We start from the raw sequence: 25172 nt of genomic DNA on the forward strand, positions 1-25172 counted from the left end.
CTGCGGAAGCTATGAGTATGATACAACAGATACTTACATACGACACCTTAAAGAACCTCTTCAACCATTCAGCGTCGAAGTACACTATTCGCATAGTTGAAGGTCGTCTCATGTTCATAAACGATCAGCGATGCACTGCTGGAGCTCTAATAACGCGATGCCATGTCTTGACTTGTTGGGGGTCAGCTCGACGCGCGCGTCTTCCTTGGCTGCTTTGAAATGGGACCCAGGACGTGGCCGATGACAGTTGCTCCAGGTTGGTCGGGACGGTCCACACGGCCATATGATCCCTTGTAAGCGCTGGAGCACAAGCCGCTAGACTGCGACGGAGAGCGCCCTTGCGCTGTACTCCACATGCCACATCACTGCAGCGTTCGTCCTCACCCGAACGACTTCCCAAGCGTCCCACTGTAGCATACAGGGTTCAGTGAGATGACGCCTCTCAGATGCATTCGGAATCTGATGCTCCCGCGTTATTCTGGATGCGGAGGCAACTGGATGCTGATCAAAGTCCAAGGATTGATATATTGCAGCTGTGGAGAGGACATTGCCAAAAGTTACTGGGGTCCAGGGGTGCTACACACAGACGCAAGTATGGTCCGATGAGCAACCGGATGGTCTGGATATAAGGCCAAAATGCATGGAAGAGTTGAAGATGCAGCTGCAGTATCATACCAGAGATGTGTTAGCGTGGCAGAGAGCCAATCGTAGGATTTCGCAGGCGCTTAGGAAAGATCTATTTATGTGCATCGTGAGTCGTTGGCCAATCGCTTGGTCGACACCCTTGCAACGAAAGAGATCGCGACTTTTCCACCCTCGGCCGCCTCTTCCAAGCGCCCGCGCCATCCCAACGGTGGGGATCCACCATCCCACAGAGGCGTCAGCTGCCGCCCGCCCGCCATTTGCTCTCCTGTTCGAGGATCTAGCTCCCTGTTGCATGTACCACCCCACAAACACAAGAATAGCAGCATCTCCATCTCACTGGCTGCCGTCACCATGGCAAATCTTAGCTCCCGAGTTAGTGACCATGTGGATAGCTACATAGGTGCCGCTCTGCCAGCTGCAGGCCGCTCTTGCAGGTGAGATTCTTGCCGGCACTGATCCTCTCCCTTGTTCGGTGTGTTCACATAAGACTTGCTCCATATACACATCGCTTGCTGGACTCAAGCGTTGTCACTGCTCCTTCGAGATGGTGTCACTAGCTTTCTACCTCTCAGCAACAGTGCTGTTGGCTCAGTCATCTGTTGCTTTCAACTGCTCAATACCTCCAATCTATGTCGATATCCATAAACGGGTAACCCACAACACCGACAACTTCCAGTATGGATCCTTCATTGGTATCGGGACGCCAGCACAGAACCACAGTCTTTGGCCGTCATTATCGAGAAACCAGACTTCCTTCGGCGCAAGCACGTTTTGCGATGGGAACAGCACCTTGAAAGACTGCAAAGAATCGACTGGTGGCTTCTTCAACTCGAGGGACTCGACTACGTACGTGTACCTTATCTGCCATACACTCTCGCATGCTTATATGTAAATTAGCTTCATCGAAGACAAGGACTACCAGACATTAGACACTGCACCCAACAGCACGATCAAGGAGTCCTTCTATGGATATGACTCGCTCCGCTTATACACACATTACTTCGAGACAGACGGCGCGTGGCAGACCCTGGTGGATAACTCATCCGTGGAGGTAGTAGAAGAAGGTACAGCGAAGCCCGCTGTTGTGGGTCTAGGGACATCGTCGACCATCCTGAACGATCTTGCCGCACGCAATCAAATATGTGGCAAGATGTATTCATTGTACATCGGCCAAGGCTTCGATCGAGCAGGTGGTGCCGTCAACGGGAGCAACGTCTTTGGTGGCTACGACGCAGGTCGTTTTATCGACCCTGTCCACAAATACAGCATGGGCAGCGCAGGAGAAAACCATCTGAATGTCCGTGTTAAAGACATCATCATCTCCGAAACCAACAACGTCAACGCCAATGTTTCCCTCTTCGACACCGCCGCCTTCCCATCCATGTCTTCCCGCCCTGACACCTTCGATGCCCAGATCACGACCGACCAATATCCGCTCTCGCTACCCTACGAAATAACACAGAATTTCATCTCGCATCTCCAAGCCGAGGAGGACAACACCTGGGGCGACAACTCGCTCAAGCTGAAGAATGCCTTCAACGGGAGTATGACCATCATCCTCGACGACGGCTTCGAAGTCACGATTCCGCCAAGCGTACTCATGAACGCGTCAAACATCACACCCGTCCAGTCCCGCGCCAAAGACTCCAACGAGCCCTTCTACCTCTCGACCGCCTTCCTCACGCAGGTCTACCTCATGGCCGACTTTGAAAAGCAATCCTTCTTCCTCGCCACCGCCGTTCAGAAGAACAACATGGTCATGCCCACGCCATTCTGTCCCGGTTCCACACCCACCGCTTACCAGCGACCCAACCAGGGCGCTTTCGTCAAGCAGGGCCTCATTGGCGCAATAGTTGGAGGTGTACTCGGCGGCATAGGTATCGGAATCTGCGCCTACTGCTTCATAGCCAGCTGCAGGCGGAGAGTGGCCGAGCGCAGGATCGAGAAAAGGGCCGAGGAGGGTCGGAAAGCTGCGAAGATGGCGCAATTCGAGGTGGAGGAGGTCACGGAATTTGACCCGCCGCCGAAGAGCGCCACACCTTTCTTCTGGAAGAAGAGATGAGCACAGGGAGCGGGGTTGCAGCATTTTATACCCGAGTCGCTGCGATTCAGCACTCACTTCTGTTCGTTGTACATATTTCGCGCCCAACATAGGTTTAAGACATTTATATTCACTCAATACCATTACTGCAGATGTACTATTCAACCAAAGACCTCCATCATGAAGTGATACTCCACCTTGCGTCCTTCCGTCCTTCCCCTTGCCGTCATCGCGCGGCATCGATCCGCAAGCTGCAGCCCAATAACCGGGGGCCCGCAGAAGAAGACGCCCACCTTGACCTCATCCGATTTACCCTTCCCCTGCCACTTCTCCCCCTCCTTCATCTGCTCCGCAAGCACACCGCACATATCGTGGTAGTGCTCTTCCATGATGCTCGCCAGGTCCGGACGTCCGAAATGCGTGGGATTCAACAACCCAGTAAGATATGACTGCGGGTGGGACGGTGTGCGGTACTTCTCTATAAGCCAGCGGAAAACGTGCGTCGAGATCTCCTTGCGCTTCTGCGTGACGTAAGTTTGGATGCGGAGGTCGAGATTGGAGTGGGAATCCGGGGTGCTGCTGCGGGTGACTTCGTTGAGGAGGTCGGAGAACCAGAGGAGGTCGTTCTTGTCGCGCACCATCCAGTTGAAGTCGACGCGCTTATGCTCCTCGTATGGCGATGGCTTCGAGCCTCTACGGGCCTGAAGTTGGTCTGTTGAGACGGTACGCTCGAGCTCGCGGTCTTGCAGATCAGTGAGGATGCCTGAGAAGGGTGTGACGCCGATACCGGCGCCGAAAACCATGCTGTATTCGAAATCGTAGAAGCGTTGGGCAGGTGCGCCGAAGGGTCCGTCGATGCCGAGCTTGATGCTTTTTGTGCCGCTTTTGGCGAGGTCACGCAGCGAGCTCGTCCAGTCGCCGTCGGCTTTGATGTGGACTTGCATCGACTTGCCGGTACATGTTGAGACGGTGAAGGGGTGCCATTGGAAAGATGATACCTTGGGGACTTGTACAAGGACGTACTGACCGGCCTTGTATGGCCAGAATCGGTACTTTGGTATGCTCGTCGTTATCGCGACGGTATCTTCATCGAGGAGTTCAAGCTTTGCGGCCATGGGAAAGAAGCCCAGTATGAAGCGCTGTGTGCGTTCGAAGATGACGAGCAGAGCGGGAAATGCGAGCCAGTAACCAAACATGGGCCACTGCAGCAGTCCCGCAGTACCGTGTGCGCACATCAGTCCAATAATGGGAAACATAAGAAGATGGCCTAGCTGGAACACTTCATAGTTCCACTTCCGGACCTGTGGCATGCTGAGAATAGCTAAAAGGTAGAACATTCCCAGTGCAGTCAATCCAGTCCAGCCCGGTAGTGACCGAACATAGTCCATGTAGTACCGCGGCACAGCATCCTGGCCCACAACAACTGCAACGGCCTGCTGGCGATTTGGCTTGCTCCCAAAAACGAATGATCCTGACAGATGTCCGATTGCGTGCAGTGTAGCAAAAACCAAGGCTACAATGGACATCTTTACGTGGAACGACTGCGAAAGGTCCCAATTGATGAATCGAGAGATTATGTAGTTGCGCCGCAAGAGTGTCGAGAACCAGCGCGACATGGAGAGGATGAGAAAGAAAAACGTTGGGTACAGAACACCGGCGCATGTTTTTGAAAGAACAGCACCCCATCCGAACGCGGGTCGATATATCGGTTCTGTGAGGTACTTGACCTGCTGCCCGTCAGTCATCACCAAAACACGACGCGCAATTCGGAAAGCTCCATACCAGTTGCCAGATGCCGAAAGCAAGCATAAAAGACACCACAAGCGCCAAAAAAGCTATCTGTGGCCCTTCGACAGCCCAGTATGCGCGTACCTTCCTCCACACGGACATGTTCTTCAAATAGTCGTCTTCATTCTTCGCTTCCTTGCGGTCCTGTTCGAGTGACGGTATCTCCCAGCGACGCACGCACTCGGCGAACTTGTCCCGCGGTATCGAGTTCTCTTGGCAGCCAATGAGTGTGCGCAAGAATTCATGTCTCCCCTGCTCTTCGGCATCGTGGTGAATTTGGTGTCGTTTCGGCTTGGGTGCCAATTCCTTTCCAACCTCATCTAACTTTTGCTCCAGCTCTTTATAGTTAATATGCCCATCGTTGTTTCTATCTAGGTCATCAATGAACTTGCTGATTTCTTCGTCGGTGAGGTATTGCTGTTGCCCTGCCATGTGTGTGTCTCACTTGGGAGTGTCAGTGTTCGAGATTGGAAGAGGACCCACGCCCATGATAAGAGTAAGATTAAATGCGATGCGCAATGACAGGTCTTTCCGTAGGCCCATGGCTTCGCAATCGAACAAGTTCTTGTCTGGATACGTGAGCCAAGCAATCGAGCTTGGAGTAGCCTATCAAATCCTGCGGAGTCTAGGACTACGCAGTAGAGGACTGAAAGCGCGACCAGGCCACGCTTCGCAGTAGGGTCCCAAGACGAGTGAAGCCGGAAAGAACGGTCTTGGAATACTATACCAAGACCATACAGCCTCCGACTATAATCTAGAAGGCAGGTGTGGCGCAAATGCAGCGTTGGCGCCACAACAACCAGCCTGTCTGGTGATAATGGACCGTTTCATAGGAGATATGGGCGCAATTATTAATGAGTCGATTTAATACGCAGTTCATACTGTGGCGCATCCTCGCCGCCATGGTGTTTACAAGACGGAAGACGAGGCCGGGGTGCGTATCGCGCCAAACGTTGATGTCTTGGCGATCCCTGGCGCAGGACCCTGGCGTATGCGTGCCATCAACCCAGTCGACGGTCCTGCTATATGAACGTCGTCGCGACCCTTGCAGCGCATATATCGCAACATGCTGCGCCCAGAGACCCATAAGCAGCTCGAGCGCCTGCATCTCGTCCTTCGCTTCGCAGAAAACAAGACAATGGACGCCTCGACGAGTGGGCTGCGCTAACACGTCATTGATTCCTTTTCGCCAAAATCTGTGAGCGTGCCGCTGCTTTCGCAAATCATTGAAATCCGAGAATGTGGTGGCTGAGAAAGCGAATTGGTTGACATACGACTTATCTGCCGCATGGTTGCTTGTCACTTTGTACACTGACATTCTTTGCAACTGCCAGCATGGCGACGATGCCCCCGGTAGACGCGTCTGCGAAAGAATCTACCATCCAGCTCACGACGCGCAATGACCGCTCCGTCCTCATGTTCCTCCTCCACATGCTCCTCCGCCCCTTTCACAACCACGTTGGACGACCGGGGCACGCGCGACCCGAAGGCTCAGTCGAGCTCAAGCCATCGCCAGTTGGGACCAAGAGCTCCAATGTTACTCATCGAGTAGTTTGCGACATGCATGTATACGACATAGTCGCGAAACAACCAATCCCGTCGGACACGAAGAAGCGCATCTGCTATTTTGGTGGAGGCGGATGGCAGACTCCTCCTTCGTCCCAGCACTGGGGCATGTGTTCGAGAATGGCTCAGGTGGTTCCCGGGGCCACCGTTTCGCTTGTCTCCTATCCACTCGCGCCCAAGAATCCAGCACAGAATGCATTCCCATGGCTTATGCGCTTCTATCGCGAGATCATGGACACTGCGGAGGAGGAGGATGAGAAGATCATCCTTGCGGGCGACTCTTCTGGGGGCAACATTGTCCTGGCGCTCGTCCTCGAAGCGCTGCGAGAAGACGATGAAGACATGGGCGTGGAGACGAAGCGAGCTCCGCACCCATTAGCCATATTCGCGATATGTCCGTCGACGGACTTGACCCGCAACAATCCCGACATCGAAAAGACAGCTAAGCATGACCCTTTTCTTACGCCTAAATTCATCAAATCGACAGCCAAAGCCTGGTGCGGGGATATGGACCCTACCGACCGGAGAGTATCACCCATCAATGCTGATATCTCCTTGCTGAAGAAATACGGGATTCATGTGCATGGCATCACCGCCGGCCACGATATTCTCAGCCCGGACGGTATCCTGCTCAGGAAGAAACTGGAACAAAACCGCGTAACAGGACAGTGGCTGCACTGGGAGAAGCAAATGCACTGCTTCGTCCTGACGTATCCCTACGGTCTACGCGAGGCCAAAGAAGCCATGGACTGGGTTGGCAATGTTTTGAAGGACGAGTAGACGATCTGAGATTGTTCACAATAGGTTTGGGGGAAACTCGCAGACCTTTTCTACGGACGGTGTCAAAGGGTCCGAGTTTTCGCTGCACCCACAATCACTCGTATGCGGTCCTTGATTGTTGCTGTTTGTATATTGCCTTGATGCAGGATCGGGACCGCCCGTTAATCTATGCGCACCGGCTTGCGAAGATACCCCACATCGAATGAATTACCGACCTTGACCTTTCTGAGTAGTTGTGAACCTTCTGTACTTTTTTTTGGGGTTAGCCTCGTGGTGAATCCCGTACACTAAACGAGACTACATCGCATTGCATTGGCTTCGAAATTGCTGCGGAAGTCAGTTCCTTGCTACTAAACAAGCCATCCAACATCGAGGCTAGCATCTATTCACACGATAGAGATCGTGTGCTTTCCTCAACATGCTATTTGCCAAGGCATCGGACGTGAATAGCCTAATGAGGCAGGTACACTTTAGCACGCGTAGTCCATGGCACATCATGGGCTCGACCTGCGCCGTGATTGGTTCGACGCATCGCTAACGATTTACGTTGATAGGAATTCACCGCACTGTGCAACGCTGCTGCGGGACAGGAAGCTGTATATATACCATCAAGCTTTCGCCAAGTGCCCATCAAGGTCCGAAGTCGATCGATAAGCTCATTAGATATGTACACTCCTACGGCTTCGCTGCTCGTAGGGCTCGCTGCTCTGAAAGGCGCTAGTGCCTGGGGAACACTGGGGCATGCGACAATCGCGTTCGTACTCCCTGTCGCAGATTAGTGTGTCGGCCAACCAGTTGACCTTGAAATCCAGGTACATTGCTCAGAACTACCTGACCGATGCTACAGAAGCTTGGTATGCTAGTCCCTGCGCTCATTCACAATATGATATCTCAAGAAACTGACTTCAGCTCAAGGGCTAAGAAGGTTCTCTCGGACACGTCTACGTCCTACCTAGCAAATGTTGCCTCGTGGGCGGATACATATCGTACTACCGCGGCGGGAAAATTCAGCGCCCCTTACCATTACATCGATGCGAATGATAGTCCTCCAACTACCTGCAACGTCAACTATGCTCGCGACTGTACCAGCTCGGGATGCTCAATCTCCGCGATTTCAAACTACACCCAGCGTGTCGCGGACGCAAGACTGTCTGCGGCTAACACGGCCGAGGCGCTCAAATTTTTGGTCCATCTGCTCGGCGACATCACCCAACCTCTTCACGACGAGGCTCTTGACACCGGTGGTAACGACATCAAAGTCACATTCGTAAGTATACCATCGTTACCGTCGCCCGTGTGACCACGAAGATTGACCCAGGCAGGACGGCTACACCAGCGACAACCTCCACTCCGACTGGGACACCTACATCCCGCAGAAGAAAGTCGGCGGCAGCTCCCTCGCCGACGCGCAATCCTGGGCCACAACCCTCATCGCCTCCATCGACTCGGGCTCCTACAAGTCCCTCGCCAGCTCCTGGGTCGCCAAGTCCAACGTCAACGACGCCGTGACCTCCGCTACGGCCTGGGCCACCGACGCCAACGCCCTCGTCTGCTCCGTCGTCATGCCCGACGGCGTGGCGGCCCTCCAGAAAGGCGACCTGTATCCGACATACTACAACAAGGTCATCCCTACCGTAGAGCTTCAGATCGCAAAGGGTGGGTATAGGCTCGCGGATTGGCTGAACAAGATTTACAGTGCGAACATTGCGAAGAGGGATCTGGAAGGGTACTCGGAGGAGCTGGTGAGTCGGATGGCCGAGGCGGCGCCGCTGCCGCCGGCGAACAGGCCGAGTAAGGCGCAGTTGGCGAGGGAGGCGTACGGGGGTGGCTGCGGGTGTGACAGGCATGAAAAGCATTGAGCGGTTGGGCAGGCGGGCGAGGCCTGCTGGCGCATGGAGAATTGGAGTTGCTTTATGACGTATCGAATTGATTCGATTCCGGTGTTCGACGCATTCGGCAGCCCGGTGGTCCAAAGTACAAATCTACTCATGGCTACGTGACGTCCGGTGGCGGGTCGCGCCGATTGGGGCCAAGTTCGAGAACTTGCTCTCGTAGGGATTGCCCGACGGCCATGTAAAGACCGCGTGTGCCATGGCATGGGCTCTGCCAGGAAGCATTAAGGCAAATCTACCGGATCTCTGAGCGTGCTTGAGATTCGATTGCTACTTTATTCGAAGCCCTGGATACACGAAGAGTCGCCCATCATAGAAGTGCGCAGCGTGCGGTGGAAGTGCTCGCGAGACGATTCTACCGGTGACGATATGGTTTAAGCTTGGTTTTGTTCATCAGAAAAGCTCAATGACGTTGCTTCTCCTGGGGCGATTCAGCTCGCTGATAATGGACTGACGGCTGTACGACTACTATTATAATCGAGGTGGTGCCAGATGTCTGAGCATGTAGCATGCACTGCGAGAGTCAGGCGATCAAATAATCAGGCTCGTCACACGAGCAGGGAAAAGGAATACGGACTGGTCCAGGTCGCTGAGTAGCCGTTGGTGATAAGCTATGTGTCAAGATTAAATGACAGCTGATCTATTATGAACCTGATTATTTTGAAACTAATGATGGTAGTCGGGAAAATCTGAGCGGCGGTAACGGAGTCGAAATCCGAGGTATAATGGGTGCGACACTAGCGGCGAGCAAGGGTCTGTGATGGAATGCTGACGGCCATGAGGCTAGTGTAGCGGTGACGGCAATTTCTTGATTCCGCGTTCATGGAGGTGAGCAAGCAGTTTTTCTCATTAAACATGATCATCGACTGCAATACAGTCTCGAAAAAAGATGGTGATTCACTGCAAATAAATGCACAATAGGTCATGTGAGAGAGGAAAATTTAATTCAAAATGGTATCGATACGAAACGGCTTATACAAGTGACGCCGCCCCTGAGCATTGCTCTGGATCCCCTTCGGTTCAACGCCTTTCATGCTCGTGTTCATGCAAAACTGTAGAAATGTTCGTACAATCGCCAATCAATGGACGAAGTGTGCCAACTGTGTCACAGACAACAGTGTGGATGTGCAGATTAGAGACCGAAGCATTATGATTCGGTCGAGCGAACAGACTCGGATGAGGCGGTACTCTCACTAGGCGAGACACCCTCGGATCGTCGCCGAGCGGAGTTTGTTGCAGTCTTCAGTTGCTTTTTGGTGTGCTCATGCATGATGCTGAGGAGAATTAGCATTCTTGTTGGACAAGTGAATAGCGCCAGAACATACCGAGCGTAGACGGACATGGCCTGGTTTGGGTCGTCCAAGTCGAAGTTGTTGGCGAAGTTGTGCTGAGGAGCCATGGGTTCGGAGTAATTGTCGGTGATGTAGACGCCGCCAGCAGACATAGTGTAGAGAGGGTAAATGGCAGTGAAGAAGCTAAAGGCGTTGGGAATGGCGTGGCTGTTTGAGTAGCTGGATGATATTGCTTGTTGGATGGTGAGGCTGTGGTCAGGAGGGGGATCTGATATATACCCTTCCGCAGCCTTGCAGGACTACCGGGACCAGATAGCGGGGCGTCCAACAGCGAGAGGCACAGATCTGCAAAATTGGGCGCTCAGAGGGTCCCACACGCGTTCGAGGCTTGAGGTCAGAGATCTGCAGGGTCCTTCTGGATCCTCTCTAGGCCCGCTGGCTCCGCTCTGGCACACCTGCACGGCGTATCATATGGCCGCGATGCAGAGCCCCCTGCTGATGCGGTCAGAATCGCGAGAGTGGTGCCCCGAGCACAGGGTCCAGCGCAGGTGCCGGCGGAGCAGCCACTGGCAACGAGGACTGAAGCCCTCCGGGTGAGGTCATTGGCGGATGGCGTGCCAGTGGAGAGCCAGCCCCTCGCCAAAGTGCATGCTTGTCCATGCTGTCGCTTTGCAAAGTGGTGCGACAGGTGCCGCCATGGCTTGAAGCTGACAGAGCGAGTCGTCCCTGGGCTTGCTGCGCGACTCGCTGGGGAGACGATGCCAGGCGACAGCGCGGCCGCAGTCCAAGGCTTCTCCAGTGGCAACGCGACGTCAGTGTCAGAGCCGCGGGTGCGTGGTGAGGATCCGCATGCGCCCTTCACCCAGGCAACGCATGCGCAGATGCTCTCGGCAGGCTGCAAAAGCTCTTTGCTTGCGGCGCGCAGCTGGCGCGGACGTCATGCTGCGACTCGAAGCAGCTGCGATCTGCATGCGCGACGGGGGGCTAGCCCCCCCGGGAATAGCGCCTGGCCCGCGACCGTTGCGAGCACAGCGAGAATATGCAGGGCAGCTGTCGTTCCGCCAGCCACGCCTATTCCCTCTCTTCTTCGCCCCATCGGACGTCAATTGTGACGCCAAAGAGCGCGCCGCTGGGGAGAATCCCATCTGTTTTCCGGATCCTGGCTTAATTTCGATGGTCCCTGCATCCCCATTCTCCACCCCTGACTTCACACCACATAGCCAGCACGCCTCAGGTACCTGCCATGTATGTCATACTCTCGTTATCAGCATGCGAGCTCGTCGATGCTTCACCGTCTTCGGGACCTCGCAAGCGAAACGGGTCTTGCGGCGAAACATGCCGCCGCAACACCTGCTAGCGTTGCTCAGGACCCAGCATCCCGCAGTACTGCTCGAGTTTCTCACGCCCAGCATCGAGAATACCGTACAACATCGAGCACCGAAAGGCGGCCTCGGAAGAGCCCGCGGTCTAGAGCTGTGCTGCCTGCACCGTGCCTGCCCATCTCCACGTCGCATCCTCTTTCGTGTGCGCTCGCGGCTGTTTTCAGCCGCCCCCCCCAATTGTGCATGTCCCCAAACGCCCCAGAATCTCCTCTTTTGTGAACGCATCGTGCCTTTCGTTGCGTCTTCGCTTGCGATAGTCCACGGTGACGTATGGCTTGGCCGCATGCACTCTGGGGTCACGTCAGACCCTCCACTTTAAAATCCGCCAAGCGCGTGTGCGAGGTCCCAGAGTTTGAACCACAGTACACGACCCACGAAAACTATGACGATGAGCTTATTGCCCGGCCGTTTGGCCTGGCGTCCGCTTGCCGGTTTCCGAATGCAGAGACAATGCTGACCTTCTGGGATGGTTGACGCAGCAACGCGGCTATTGCTGCCGTCACTGTCAGCGGGAGCTCAGCCTGCACCGTGCCGACATTGATGTTGGAATATCGAAAGTAGATCCAAGTCATCTCGCAAAACGGGATCGTCAGCATCTAGAACTTCAAGGCGTCATGCGCGCTCGTTCAACAGCCTCACCCCTCCACTACGACACCTGTCCAACACCCTCGTCTCGGGATCAACATCACAGCATCTAGCGTGCGTCGCTGTTTCTTCCATACATTCCAACATTACACATGGAGGCGCATGTCTCGGTACCCACGAACAAACACGGAATCCAGCTCAAAACATAGAGTGTACCTCTATGCACATCGTCATACGAGGATTGTTCCGACCAATCACATCGTTACATGCAGTCTACCCGCGTAGGGCTGAATGTTGTATCTGTAGGACTCGCGATAGCTGGCGCACCTTCAACTTCAAAAATTAGGCTCCGCTGTCACTTGACTGCGCGCGCTTGCGGCGTTGTCCTAGTCTGCTGTATCTTCTACAAAGGTCGCGGCTGACGAGAAGTCGTTTGTATTGTGGCAAAAGGGTATATGCAAGAAGCTCACGCATCGCTGATAGGAACCGACCTCCATCCTACGAAAGATCCTCTACCATACGCTTGACCTTTAGATCGAACAACCCATCGCATGCCGAGATCTTGTTGAAGTACCATAGATGCGCTGCAATATCCATACCGCCGTTGTCGCCATCGGAGATGACCTGGATGTCCTGAGGTGTCACGTCTACCTTGTTACCCGTAGTGATATAGTACTCGGGCTGCACATGCGCATACGGCATCAAGAACGGGACGCTTGGCGGTAATGTCGGGACAACGTCGTCTTTGTGTACGACCCGGAAGCTCTCTCCCTTGTCTGTCCCGCTCAAGAAAGTCGCCCACTCGTCATTTCCAGACTTCGGGGCCCCGTATGTGTACAGGTCGACGGGAATGTCAATGGTGCGGAGTGCTGCTGCACCAATGGTCGCCATGGCACCACCAAGGCTGTGGCCCGTTATGATAACCTTGAAGTCGGGATACTCTGCTTGCGCTGCTTGCACGGCTTTGATGACGCCATCTTGCGCCTCGTTCCATGATTCCAGGAACCCGCTGTGAACTCGGCATCCGGAGCAGAAGGTCACGTCTTCCATCTGAAAGTCCAGGTTGGCTGTCCAGTTGTCGATACTCTTTGAACCCCGGAACGCAATAACGATCAGCTTGTTGGTTGTGTCCGTAGTGACAAAGCCGGTGGCATCAGTCTCTGACGAGCTATCAAGATGTCAGCGTTTATTACTTCCAGACCTCAATGGGGCACTTACTTCTCAAACTCAGTGAGCGTGTTCGTGTCCGCCGCCTCGACACTACCACAGTTCTGCTCGTCACACGTAACCTTGGTGCCGGTGCTGTTGCTGTTGCTTTTACAGTAAGCCGCCGCAGCGTACTGTTCGAATAACGACAACTTGTCGAAGATCTCAGTAGACACAGTGTCGTCTGCACATCGGTAAGCTTCACTCGACGCTCCGCTGCATACTGCAAAGCATACCTCGCACCTCCACCGGCGCTGCCCAGCCCAACCCACTCAAACCACCAAGCGCCAGAAGCGCCGCCGGTCTCACGAAAACCATTTTGTCTTGCTCTACAAGACCTATAGAAATTGTGTAGATGGTATTCCAACACTAACAAAGCATGAAAGCATGCCCAAAGCAGAAACAGCTCGCGCGAGAATCAAAAAAAAGCGACAACCAGATGAATGTAAAGAATGTATGAATGAAAGAACGACTGAAGCGGAGGCTCACAAAGAGCACCTGGGATCAGGCTCTCCTCCATTTTTAACAGCATCGTGTAGACAAAGTCCGTGAAACATGCGAAGGCGTGGTAGCGTACAATCTCCGCCACAGCGACTACGCGAGCTGGTGGGGCGGCGCCTGCGCAGCGTATGTGGTCCGACAACAAGCCTTTATTCCAGGCACCTCATGCTTAGCCCTCGCATGCCCTGTTATGATTAGTTGGAAGGCTGCGCGTGGGTTTTTGTGTGCCTGCTGTTTTCCTACATTTTACACGCTTGGGTAGGGATTGAAGGTCGCACTCAAGCTTTTCGTATCTGACCTTCGCGGGGTTCATATGCTACCTCTGGTACGCAAGTTATGGCCTTTAACTTTCTACACTTCTGCAAATCAGCAACGGGCCGGAAAACCATGGTGTCGTGAGCATACGGACTCTCGTGTGAGGGATCGCGCCGCGGGCCAAAAACCCCTACCCCAGGATCCAATGGTGCAGCCTCGCGATTTTGTACAATAAGAGTGTTTGGCTAGACCCTTTGATAAGATCAGAAATCACTCAGAAGACCCGAGGGAGGCTTCTTCGAAATCACATCCTGCATTGTCACATACCAAATGCAGTAGTGAGCGCTCACTAGTCACTGTTAGGCAATCCATGTTTGCGGTCCGTAGACTTAGATCGCATTAGGAAAGACCTCATTCCTTCGATCCGAAAATGGAGTTCGCACCACCTGGAAACGGTGGTTGATGAAGTCCGACGAGGCGCAGCCTTGCTCACCCCGGAGGGGCTCCGCACCTCCGACTAGACGATTATGGTATGCGTGTTCAGGTGTCACGACCCTCAGAACTCGACGACCTATCGTTGCATTTGTGCATGGTCTGGGATGTCCGATATCTAAGCCATTGAACCTGGCTTCTGCGAGTCGAAGGCCTGCCAGTTCAACAGCAGGTCGCGTTCTATATCGCGAGACTGTTAAGCTCACATTGGTCTAGGTAGCACTTGGGAATGGAATCTGCATCCACATAACCACATGTCCCGCGGGCTTCTGGACTAGACTAGATGTATTGCAGGACCTAAAGATGGCTATGTATGGCTGCTTTCGAACGCACAACGCATCGGTAGTAACATGATAGGAATATTACTTGGTCATCATCCGCAAGCTTCCAGTACGCTATCTCTAGAACGACGCCGTCCGGTGGCTCTAAACAGATGGACGGTAGTATCTCGGGATGCTCAGATGTACCAGAGATGGTTTTTTTCTTCGCAGTCCACGAGCGTCATAGAGTGAACCCGAAGTCGTCAAGACTCGATCTATAGCCTCTCAGTACCATCATATAATCAGGATGCTTCCCGCTGCACAATTGTGTATTGCATTCTAACATCAAGAGCTAAAAATTCCCCTCTGCCAACGCGGAAGCAGTGGCGTGCTGCGACCTGTACAAGCACTGCATTGCTCTAGGCTGCACACACACGTCTCGGAAAGGAACCTCCACGGACCTGAGGTCCGCCGCATAGTGAAGTACATGAATCGACTCAAAAGAGCCAAAATGTGGGTTTCCTAGCTTGGTAGCGATCGCGGAAAGCAAGCTGCGCGATAATTCGGTCACGCGATGCTACAAGGATCCTTCACGAGGGTGTATCTGCAGGGAGAGTCGGGCTGAGCAATCGTCAGTCTACATAACGATCTCGTCAACGGAGCTTCGGTCCTTTCGTGTGAACTAGCAGCGGGACGTGGAGCTACAATTGGACAAGCTCTCAATGCTGTCAATCAGATTTGTGCTCTGTCGCCGATGTGCACCTTTGCTGCGCAGGTGGCTTGAGCAAGCATGCCTATGGTATGTTGTGCCAACGATGAACGAGCGACTTAACCCCCGTACAGCAGTTCAAAGCCTTTATGGATCAACTGTCGCAGCTTAACCGCTTCGCATCCTCTCATTGACCCGATGATCAAACTCTCCATCAAGTACAGCCCATCATAGACGAACCTCAGAGTGCTACTTCCAAGGCCACTGAAGGTAGGGTGGGCCTCTTACATAGCGTTAGCTCCGTTCCCAGCCTTGCGGTTCCGGCGATGGTGAAAAGGACGGTTCAAATTTGGCATCTGCAAATTGTCTGGACAGAAGCCTGGCAGGATACTAAAAGTCATGGTATATAGCCGACTCTGACGCACACCTACGTTGCAGACCAAAACGCGGTGGTGATTGCGAACAGTCGGGAACTACGGTGTTGGGGCACGCCGAGACACAGTACGGTGATTTACAAGGAGATGACGAGGGGTGAGCTGCAGACGCTTTGTTGATGGTTCAAATGCCCGACGAGAGCAAGTCCCGGGAAAGGATACATGGGGACGGTTCTGGAGACGGTAGCACTTTTGATTTCCCCATAAGGGTCATTCATGAATAGAAGTCTGGTAGGAGATATACAAGTATTATCCGTCTACGCAATATGGACCTACTACAGCAGAGTTCTCCTGAGACACTCATATAAGCCCTGCAAAGCCATAATAGTCGCGTTATGATTACAGCTATTTAACCACTACCACGATTCCAGTGTTGTACAAAAACTCAAGACAATATGCAGAACCTGCCTTACACTTTTGATAGCATCGAAATATATACACCCAGAGCCGTTTTTCTTGCTGTCCTCAAGACCACCACGAATCACTCCAACCTCTCTTTGCCAGCATCTACCGCGCAGACTCTTCCTCGCTATCACTGTCTTCATCCTTCCTGTACAGAAAATATTGTATGAACACCCCAGCATCAAGTAGCAACGTTCCAAAGCTCCCCAATAACCAGCTCAGATTAACCGCAATATACCGCCCGTAGATGCTCATAGCCTCTCCTTCCCGACAATGATTTGGCTTCCTGCACAAAGGCTTGTACGCCACGATGCTCAAGACATACGTCAGGTTCCCTATGCAAGCGAACAAAAAGAACAGCATAGAGATGCCGTCGGTAGACTTCCGGCGGTAGTTGAGCAGGAGCTGCGGGATGCGCGAGCCGAGGTAGAGTGCAGCACAAATGTAACCAAATATCTGACCCCAGAGATTGAATTGCAGCTTTTCGGACGACGGCTCCGTCGGTGGGGGTGTGGTCGCGCTGGAGCGCGTTGTGGAGAGCCACCAACCGAAGACGCCGGAGGCACAGACGAGGATGATGATGCCAACGTTGAAGAATACGGCTTGCAGCGCGGAGGGATTCTGCGTACGTGGTGGTGGCTTGTTGGGCGTTAAACTGGGGTCGTCGAGCAGTGGGGTCACGGGCGAGAGATGATTGCTTGAAACGGAGAGGAAGCGCTCGCGAAAGGAGTTTGCAGAATGTGCGGACCCACGTCTACGTGCGTCTGCATCTGAGATCCTGGGTGGTGTGTGGAAACCGTTCTCGGGGAGGTCGTGTCTATCTCTCAACGACGGCGACAGGAGGGGTGCGCGTTCAGTAGGTTCTTCATCTTCCTCCTCTGACTCCTCTCTCGAACCCACTCGGTCGGTGAGGCGGAAGCCTTCGTACCAGAAGTACTGTCCGAGCAGCACGATATCCGCAAGGGTGTAATACACGGCTAGGATAGTCATTGTCGGAAGCACGCCTTGCAGGACAGCACCGAAAATGTTGAAGAAATCACCCAGTAGCCATACTGTGATGAAGACAACGGAAAGGCCTTCTGCTGAACCTCTCTTCCAGTTCTCAATAATTTGCGGTGAGAAAACGACTACTCATTTATTAGCCAATATGTCTTGGAGGGTGGTACGGGTGAAAGAAAATGACCTGGCCAGTCCACCAATAGTGTGCCACTCCAGGATCAACAGTAACACAGCACCAACATACCTATCCAACAAGCGATGGAAACAGATCCGCATATCTGACTGATGGCATCAATGTCCAGGCGCAAGCCCTGCGATGGAGGAAACATTTTTTGCCTATGACGTAGCCGTCCACGATCTGAGAATGTCCAGCCCCTCCTACTTTCCGTACCTCGCTCTTTCCTAGTGAGGATGACCCAATGCGAATTCTTGTGCTACCTGGGAGTGGTCCAGTTAACTTGAAGCTGGTAGTGGCGAATATGGTAGAAATATCGTGAATGTGCCGGTGACTCCGAGACAACAGCGGGCTTTGAAGTAAGCGTAGGCCACACTGTAGATGCGATGGAAACACTTCAAGAATCTCCAATAACGGAATAAGGAATGGGGACCAATGCGCCTCAATGATGAGGTCGATGTGAGTGCACAGCGCCAAATTAACGGCGCAAAGTGCTTTCATCCCGAAGTTGAAGCGGAGTGGCTGGATCGTTACATAATGCCAAGACACCAAATCTGGGGAAACCGTGCCGACAGGGATGCTCTTACGATGCAGGTACGCGCCGCACTAGGCCGTTCTGGAAAGACAGTCCAACAAGTCGCGTGCGATCTCTCACATATGCTAGGTTTTTTTTGTAGGTGTCATCAATCGTTTCATGCAGGATCTATAGTCTACGTTACGAGGCATGAGTTGCCCGAAAATGCTATGCAGAAGCTATTGGCTGCTGCTACAGCCCGTTTTCCGCCTTGAACTTGTCCCAGGCTTCGTTCAGCGTTGCGAACACAGCAGCACTGATCATCCTCTGCTCTGTAGTAGCGGACTGAGATATCTGCGATCGAGTTAGCACGATCTCGTTTGATGATCACAGAGCAGAAGCTTACCTTGTCAGGGTGGACTTTTGCTATGGCCTTCATATAGATAATCTTGACCTTGTTCGGCATTACGAGGTCGCCCATATTGACCTTTTTCCACCCTGCTTCCGGCCATAGCACTTTGTCGAGCGATCCCAGCAGCGCACGCAAATTGTCTGCTTTGGTGCCCTTCCAGGCGACGAGCTTGGCATCAACTGAATCCGCGAGCGCAAACTTCTCGTCATCCGCTTTCTCGGCCGCAGCATTTGCAGCCTTCAGCTTCTTGACAGCTTCAGACTCCTGGGCTGGGCCAAGGTCTGACATTGCTGAAGGTTTGGGTGGCGGCCTCCGGACAGGCGCTCGTTTGGGCAGCGTAGATTGGTTCCCACCGCCTGCAGCCTTCTCGCAGCGATTGCGCCCCTGGATGCTTATGGCCCCCCCGACGCCTGCCTCAACTGCTTCTTTCCAGACTTTGCCAGCGTCAGCCCACTTCTCCATGTGCTCGAGCGCTTCGGCTTTTCGCATAAGAGCCTTTCCATAAAACTCTTTCATATCTTTGTCAAGTTCGGTCCCACCCACAATGATTTTCTCACCCTCACCCCTCGAGACCCCGATAATTTCGAGCGCAGAGTCTGCATCAGAGATTGCGGCTTTGGGATCGCCCACTTTGATATTGGTAACGGCACGGTTACACAGTACAATGATCATTACCGGATGAGTTGCAGGAAGAGGACCAATGGCGGAAGAGTATGCAGCGTGTGCAGCCGCGTAATCACCCCGCTTGAAAGCTTCGGAACCTTTCTGTCGATAAGATGCTGATTGAGTGAGCGCTGAAGAGGAGGCAGGCGGAATCCGACGAGGTGGTGCGTGCGGTTTCGGGGGCGGAGGGGTGACCGCAGGGCTTCTAGGATTTGGTGCAGACGACGTTGCTTTCAGGAAAGGGTTATTCGACTGTGCGGGTGCAGATTGTCGGAATGTTGAAGTGGGCGGCGAGGGAGCTGGTTCTTCAGAAGAGAAAAGATCGGGCTGGGGAGTGGTTTTCTTTCGTCGCGACGGACTCACGTACGCCTGCGGGCTCTGCTCCTCAACGTCCTGGCGAGTTAGTTTGTGAGCAGGCCGTTTGTCTACAACCTGTTGACGCATTGCTGGAGACTGGGAAGCCATGCGGTCTGGGCCTCCGTTGCGAGAGTCTTGTCGCAAGTCGTGCTGCTCTCGTCTCGGTCGCACAGGAAGCTGCTCTGGAGCTTGACGTGCAGCAGATGGTCGTGACGGCTTGGTCGGCCGCCCGCCAGCTTCCAACATCATAGCTTCATCCGTGACATCAGCAGCAGGTGCCTTACCCCGCGATGGATTCGCAGCTGCAGCCTGGGCGTCTCTCATCCATTTAGGCATGTTAGGGTCGCCGTCTTGTTGAAAGTCTGCAACTGCCCTTTGCGCTTTCTTTTGGGTTGTCTTCCACAGCGAATTTGCCGACTTGAAGAGCGTGCTTCCTATATCGGATGCAAGCGAAACATCCTTCTCAAGTCCTTGCCCTTCCTTTCTGCGTTGGCCAGACCGGCTTCTGCTTTCTTCGCCTCGCATCCAAGCGGGAGTGGCACCACCAGCACTCGAATCACGAGGCTTTTGCCTGGATTCACTACGTCTCGGCCGCTCGTCCATTTCATCCGGGCTACGCCGCGGCCTTTCTTGACTGCGATCTTGGGTCTTCTGCTTAGCCTCCGCATGCGCCTGATTTAGAAGCCAGCCAACAGCCGCTTGAACATCCAAGCCAGACTCGGTCGTTGCCAGAGCGATAGCAGATTTCTCAGCAGGAAACCCCATATCAACAAGTTCGGCAACAGCTTTGTCGTGTGGACTAGCAGCAGCTGGTGTTGATTGACGTGAAATCGAGGGTTCAGCCTCCGGTTCCGGTGCAGATTTCCTCTGGAATTCGGAGACCGGTTTGCTGAGGAGGCCTAGAATATCATCATCTCCCGTAGGCGCGGACGGCGGTGGAGGTTGGATTGTTGCCTTCTGGGCCAACTGATTTAGGCCGAACATGTCATCGTCGTCGTCCTCGTCTCCAAAGCTATTCTTCAAAGTCTGTGGCGCTGGCGTGTCTCCTCGTGAGCTATACGTGCCAATTGCTGGTGTGCTTCGACCGCTGCCGAAAGTTGGGGGCGGGAAGTGGCTGGACGCATCGACGGGAGCGTTGGAGTTGAACGCGGAGAGAAGATCATCGTCGGCTGGGGGAGATTGTACGGGTCGTTTGATAGAAGTATCGAGGCCAGCGAATGGCTTGTTGATGGTGCTGGAAAGGTTCTGCCTGGCCGAAGCGTTCGGTGTAGGGTGCCGAAAGCCAGCAGCTGCGGGCTCAGGCGTGCTCTTCCCACTGCCTAGATTGTCCAAGAAGGCCGAGCCTGACGCGCCAAAATGCGCATCATACTGCCTTTGCCGCTCCGTCTCCTGACGCTGCTTCTCTTCTTGCAACTGGCGCTGCCGTTCGGCAAGGGACAGGGTGCTCGTAGCAGACTTGGAGCTGTTGCCCGCGATGAGGTTGGCGAAGCTGTCGTTCGCGGGCGTTGCGGGCTTGGAGGGCGCCTTGAACGGTCGACTGCCTCCACCAGCTGCACCGGCGCCCGATTGCTGTGCAGAAAGAGCGAGAGGCGTGGAGCGGCCTGAGAGCTGGGGCGCGGGGCTCTGGCGGAACGGGGGAAAGGCGGTCGGCGCGCTCGACTGTTTTTTGGGAGGGGCTGACCAGTCAAGGCCGGCAAGATCGTCCATGGTGCGCGAAGGAGAAGCGTGTGTGTGTAGGAATAGCGTCAGGCGCTGACTAGATCATTGTAACGATTGTTGCGCGCGAAAAACGCCAGCGTGTTGCATCTCGTGCTCTGTGCTTCTTCGGAGGAGGTGGTTGTGGCGTTCCCAGCCACAGCCACAGCCACAACCACAGTCAAGCCCCACCCCACCCAGGACCCTTTCTTTTGTACGCTCTCGACGCAGGGTACACCAGACGCGAAACACTCACACTTGGGCAGTGGTGGCGGCATTTTGGCAGTAGCACACGCCACTTGCGAATGACAGCGAGACTTGACATACATCGACCAGGAAATGTGCATGTGATGGTGTAGCTGCTGTGTCCAAGCGCGAACTGCTTCGCAGTCACAGTGCACAACAACCATTCCAGTCACGTATTGCGCCGGATCGACATCAGCTTGGGCTTCGGATGCTTCCGTAGGAGCAATCCCGGATGAAAAACTCGCCAGTCAGTCATGGGCTTCGAACGGCCCCCCTTTACGCCTGATCGGCGGCATGTAGCGCACATTTTATGTAAAGGCAATGTTTTGACTTTGTGCGTCCTTTGCAGGACCACCTTGATCTGCGCCGGAGCAACATACCGCGAATTGGAATGATTCGTCCAGGTCAACGCGTGGTCAGTGAGGGTGATCTACGAGCACGGCCGCGGTTTCGCGGATACGGGCGCCAAGCCATCGTGCACTCTTGTCAAAAGCTTTCGGGTAACTTTAGAATGGTGCAGCGTCCAGCCTGCGAGCGTACATAGTTGCTGACTCGTGGGGCGCTACCTTACTCAGTGTGTGATATGGTATGGGCAAGCGTGGACCAAGACGAGGTGATGTACGCTGCCTCGCCGACCATGCTCTCGAGGTTCAGGGTAGTAGTCGGCAACGCTGGCACTTGCGAGGCGGTTGCCATGCTGCGAGGCTGAGATGCGATTGTGGTTCACAACCCCGGGCCTCTTGAGCTTCCCGCAGCCACGGTGCCAGTGCCAGTAGCATACGTGCTAAGAAGCTTCGAGGCCTCATGCAGCGACTGGAATTCGGCCCGTTGGCCTCTCGCGAGTCGCACGGCTCGGAGCCGCGGCTGCTCTATGAAGCTAGGGACAACCGAACATCGAGCCGCCTCTGGGCTTGTCGCTCGAGCTGCACGTAGGCGGAAGTGGAATGCAGCGCGCCGCGGTGGGATCATGTCCAGGACAGCTAGTCAGCTTGCGGACCAGACGTCTTTGCATGCCGCCCGAGCAGATCAGGTGTTGCCTCGCGTGCCAGATGGTTCGTCAAGGGAGAGGCCCCTGTCGGGACGCTCGACGGCGACATGACGCACAGGCGTAACGCTGGACGCTGACAGCAGAGAAAGCAGCAGGGCCAGGCAGAGGTCGCGCGAGGTTGGAGCATCCCGAAGGCCATCTCGCATCTGGCACCCCTGACCTGGCGTCTGCGCTTGTGTGGATTAGGACCCAGCACCTTCAACGGCTCCATTACAAGCGGCGCGACCAGTCTCCCGTCCCTCCCAGGCAGCTCGCGCGCCCTGCCCTGCCGACGGCCCAAATTTTACCCCCGTCAGAGCTCCCTGCCCGCGAGGCCCATCGAGCAGGCGTCCCGGTCTGCTGCGCCCGCTCCTGGGACTGTCTGAGATTGTTGTCCGCCGAAGCCTCACCCTCGACCTCTCCGCATCTGTCTGCCAATTCCCACCAGTGCTCGCCCCTGCCACCCCGTCCACGCGGAGCCAAGCAGCCTAACCGCAGCGCACTGACTGTGTGGCCCGCCCGCCAACCCACCTACGCCCACGCCCGCGCCCACTTCGCAGCGCGAGCTCCGGCTTTCTTTGTGCACTTGCCGGGCTTACACCTCTCGACTTCTCTCGCCAGCGAGCAATCCCCGTTCCTAGCACCCTCTCTCCCCTAGGCCGCGACAATGGGTCTCTTCAGCAGAAAGAGCTCCAAGCCCGCAATTGCTCCCGGCGGCACCCAGCCCAACATGAGCAATGGCTCGCTCAAGTCGCCTGCGCCCTCCACTGCAAATGGAAAGTCGCGCATGAGTTTCCCCGACGTGCCTCTGCCCCGGGCCCCCGACCCAACGCTGGACCCCGCCGCCTATCTGCGCAGCATCTACGCCGTCCGCGAGAGGACCCGCCTGGTCCTGGAGAAGGCGAGGAAGAACCAGCTGAAGCACTTCACGGTTGACATGGGCAAATTCCAGGACACGGCCACGTACGTGGTTGCAATTATCAAGGCAAGACGCTCCGCACAACAAGACCGAGGACTCGGCTACGTCTGTCCCCGTGGCTAACTTTACTTCCAGCGCGATTATGCTCCCGACTACGCCTCCATTCCCCCGCACGGCCGGTGGCAGCATTTCGATGTGGGTGGCCGACCACGTGTTGACCAGCTCATGGCCTCGTGGCCCTCGACCGTCGATAACCAGGAGCGAACGCGCCGCTTGATTGACCTCTTCCTCGTCTCCGTGCTTTTGGACGCTGGCGCGGGGACAAAGTGGCAGTACCGCAGCAAGGAGTCTGGGAAGATCTACCGTAGGAGTGAAGGACTGGCCGTAGCTAGTCTGGAGATGTTCAAAGCGGGCATCTTCAGCAGCAACCCCAATGAGCCCTGCCAGGTCGATAGCGCGGGGCTGAAAAAGCTCGACATCAATGTACTAGCGCGAGGGCTCCAGGTTACTGAAGCCAACGTGATTGACGGATTGGAAGGGCGCGCTGGTCTGCTTATGCGACTGGGCGACGCATTGCAGAACCAAGAGGTTTTTGGGCTCGAGGCGCGTCCCGGCAACATGCTTGGTAAGTGCACCAGGACCGCTAGGCTAGGCGTGCTCATGCTGACTTTTCGCAGACTTCCTGCTCTCACACCCTTCAACGCAAGCCTCGTCTGTGCCAATCATCCCTCTTCCCACTCTCTGGAACCTTCTGATGGACAGCCTGGCTCCGATCTGGCCCGCAACCCGCACGCAGATTGACGGCATCTCGCTCGGTGATGCATGGCCGTGTTCAGTCATGCCTTCGCACCCTACACATCCCTGGGAAAACATTGTGCCATTCCACAAGCTCACCCAGTGGCTAGCTTACTCGCTCATGGTTCCGATGACCAAGTTGCTCAACGTGCACTTTGCCGGCGCCGATCTCCTTACGGGCCTGCCAGAATACCGGAATGGTGGTCTCTTCATCGACACCGGACTGTTGACATTGAAACCAGAAGACGCGAAGCGGGGTCTGGCCCAGTACCAGCGAAACGCGCAGAACAAGGGACAGCCAAGCATGGAAGTAGTGCCTCTCTTCACAGCAGACGACGATGTCATTGTGGAATGGCGCGCTGTCACAGTCGGCTTGCTCGACGAGCTACTGGTGGAGGTGAACTCCCTACTGGGATTGAGTGGCTCGAACAAGCTGAATTTGGCCCAAATGCTGGAAGCAGGCAGCTGGAAGGTAAGTTGCGCCCATGACTGTACATGTTGATTTCAAACTAACGTGTGGCAGGGCGGCCGCGAAATTGCTGAAGTATCGCGACCCAACACCAAGGAGCCACCGATCATGATCCTATCCGACGGCACTGTTTTCTAAGATACCCTTGTCCCTTTCACTTTCCTTTCTCGTCGAGATACCGAGTTACTTTTTCTTCTTTCCGAACCTTATGATTGTGCTGAGCGGCGGCACGTGAACGGTTCTGCATATCCACCGCGGCCTACCCACAGTCCCAGTGGGTTGCAAGGGTACGCGGACCAATCGACGAACCATGATCTGCACGGTCGCTTGGAGATTCCCCCATTCCTGTTTATATGTTCTTATTCTTTTATCCGGGACCTAGGGACGCTCTGGCCCTGGTTGTGGGATATTCCGGCACCGGCTTTCTGCGTAATCATCTTCGACGTCTTGCACCATTCACCCACATCGTGCGACTTTTCCGGAATTTCACATGCAATCTTCATTGCTTCTGCTTTTGGGCATTTATCATCTTAGGACAACATTAAAATTCATCAAGTGGGAATAGGAGAGGGCAACTCTGGGTTCTTTATTGGCAATGTAGTAGATTAATCGTTGGATGAAGATCTCTCTGGGCTACGCCAGTCTCTCGGATAGATCTGAACGGAATATTG

At 54.6% G+C, this 25172-nt stretch overlaps 9 protein-coding genes across 9 annotated transcripts; 4 read left to right on the forward strand and 5 right to left on the reverse strand.

Moving 5' to 3' along the window:
• The first annotated feature begins 853 nt into the window (after positions 1-853).
• Positions 854-2792, forward strand: CC84DRAFT_1260019 (uncharacterized protein). Its single transcript, XM_018184959.1, has 2 exons — positions 854-1491; positions 1543-2792. Exons 1-2 carry the CDS (start codon positions 1190-1192, stop codon positions 2705-2707), a joined length of 1467 nt encoding a protein of 488 aa, XP_018035051.1. The 5' UTR covers positions 854-1189; the 3' UTR covers positions 2708-2792.
• Positions 2793-2847: 55 nt separating this feature from the next.
• CC84DRAFT_1187679 (NADPH oxidase 4) lies at positions 2848-4906 on the reverse strand (the record flags this gene model as incomplete). Its single annotated transcript, XM_018180946.1, has 2 exons — positions 2848-4413; positions 4469-4906. 2 exons carry the CDS (start codon positions 4904-4906, stop codon positions 2848-2850), a joined length of 2004 nt encoding a protein of 667 aa, XP_018035052.1.
• Positions 4907-5508: 602 nt separating this feature from the next.
• On the forward strand, positions 5509-7211 carry CC84DRAFT_1165079 (alpha/beta-hydrolase). Its single transcript, XM_018178638.1, has one exon. It carries the CDS (start codon positions 5810-5812, stop codon positions 6818-6820), a length of 1011 nt encoding a protein of 336 aa, XP_018035053.1. The 5' UTR covers positions 5509-5809; the 3' UTR covers positions 6821-7211.
• Positions 7212-7485: 274 nt separating this feature from the next.
• On the forward strand, positions 7486-8679 carry CC84DRAFT_1187681 (putative nuclease PA3; the record flags this gene model as incomplete). The annotated part of the gene is made up of 4 exons (XM_018180947.1): positions 7486-7574; positions 7633-7674; positions 7736-8087; positions 8143-8679. The coding sequence occupies 4 exons, from the start codon at positions 7486-7488 to the stop codon at positions 8677-8679; spliced, it is 1020 nt and encodes a 339-aa protein (XP_018035054.1).
• Positions 8680-9662: 983 nt separating this feature from the next.
• CC84DRAFT_1260023 (uncharacterized protein) lies at positions 9663-10295 on the reverse strand. Its single transcript, XM_018184960.1, has 2 exons — positions 10038-10295; positions 9663-9986 (listed from the first exon to the last, which is right to left on the reverse strand). Exons 1-2 carry the CDS (start codon positions 10154-10156, stop codon positions 9860-9862), a joined length of 246 nt encoding a protein of 81 aa, XP_018035055.1. The 5' UTR covers positions 10157-10295; the 3' UTR covers positions 9663-9859.
• Positions 10296-12374: 2079 nt separating this feature from the next.
• CC84DRAFT_1121291 (alpha/beta-hydrolase) lies at positions 12375-13648 on the reverse strand. Its single transcript, XM_018175605.1, has 3 exons — positions 13414-13648; positions 13190-13361; positions 12375-13139 (listed from the first exon to the last, which is right to left on the reverse strand). Exons 1-3 carry the CDS (start codon positions 13493-13495, stop codon positions 12470-12472), a joined length of 924 nt encoding a protein of 307 aa, XP_018035056.1. The 5' UTR covers positions 13496-13648; the 3' UTR covers positions 12375-12469.
• A 2495-nt stretch (positions 13649-16143) lies between these two features.
• Positions 16144-18048, reverse strand: CC84DRAFT_800605 (PQ-loop-domain-containing protein). The gene is made up of 2 exons (XM_018187464.1): positions 17474-18048; positions 16144-17357 (listed from the first exon to the last, which is right to left on the reverse strand). The coding sequence occupies exons 1-2, from the start codon at positions 17556-17558 to the stop codon at positions 16336-16338; spliced, it is 1107 nt and encodes a 368-aa protein (XP_018035057.1). The 5' UTR covers positions 17559-18048; the 3' UTR covers positions 16144-16335.
• A 122-nt stretch (positions 18049-18170) lies between these two features.
• On the reverse strand, positions 18171-21057 carry CC84DRAFT_1218123 (uncharacterized protein; the record flags this gene model as incomplete). Its single annotated transcript, XM_018182967.1, has 2 exons — positions 18171-18272; positions 18325-21057. 2 exons carry the CDS (start codon positions 21055-21057, stop codon positions 18171-18173), a joined length of 2835 nt encoding a protein of 944 aa, XP_018035058.1.
• A 1711-nt stretch (positions 21058-22768) lies between these two features.
• Positions 22769-24747, forward strand: CC84DRAFT_800631 (DUF1688-domain-containing protein). Its single transcript, XM_018187465.1, has 4 exons — positions 22769-23303; positions 23373-23862; positions 23915-24504; positions 24556-24747. Exons 1-4 carry the CDS (start codon positions 22986-22988, stop codon positions 24637-24639), a joined length of 1482 nt encoding a protein of 493 aa, XP_018035059.1. The 5' UTR covers positions 22769-22985; the 3' UTR covers positions 24640-24747.
• The last annotated feature ends 425 nt before the right edge of the window (positions 24748-25172 follow it).

The sequence above is a fragment of the Paraphaeosphaeria sporulosa genome, assembly GCF_001642045.1.
Source record: "Paraphaeosphaeria sporulosa strain AP3s5-JAC2a unplaced genomic scaffold CC84scaffold_6, whole genome shotgun sequence".
NCBI classification, from domain to species: domain Eukaryota; kingdom Fungi; phylum Ascomycota; class Dothideomycetes; order Pleosporales; family Didymosphaeriaceae; genus Paraphaeosphaeria; species Paraphaeosphaeria sporulosa.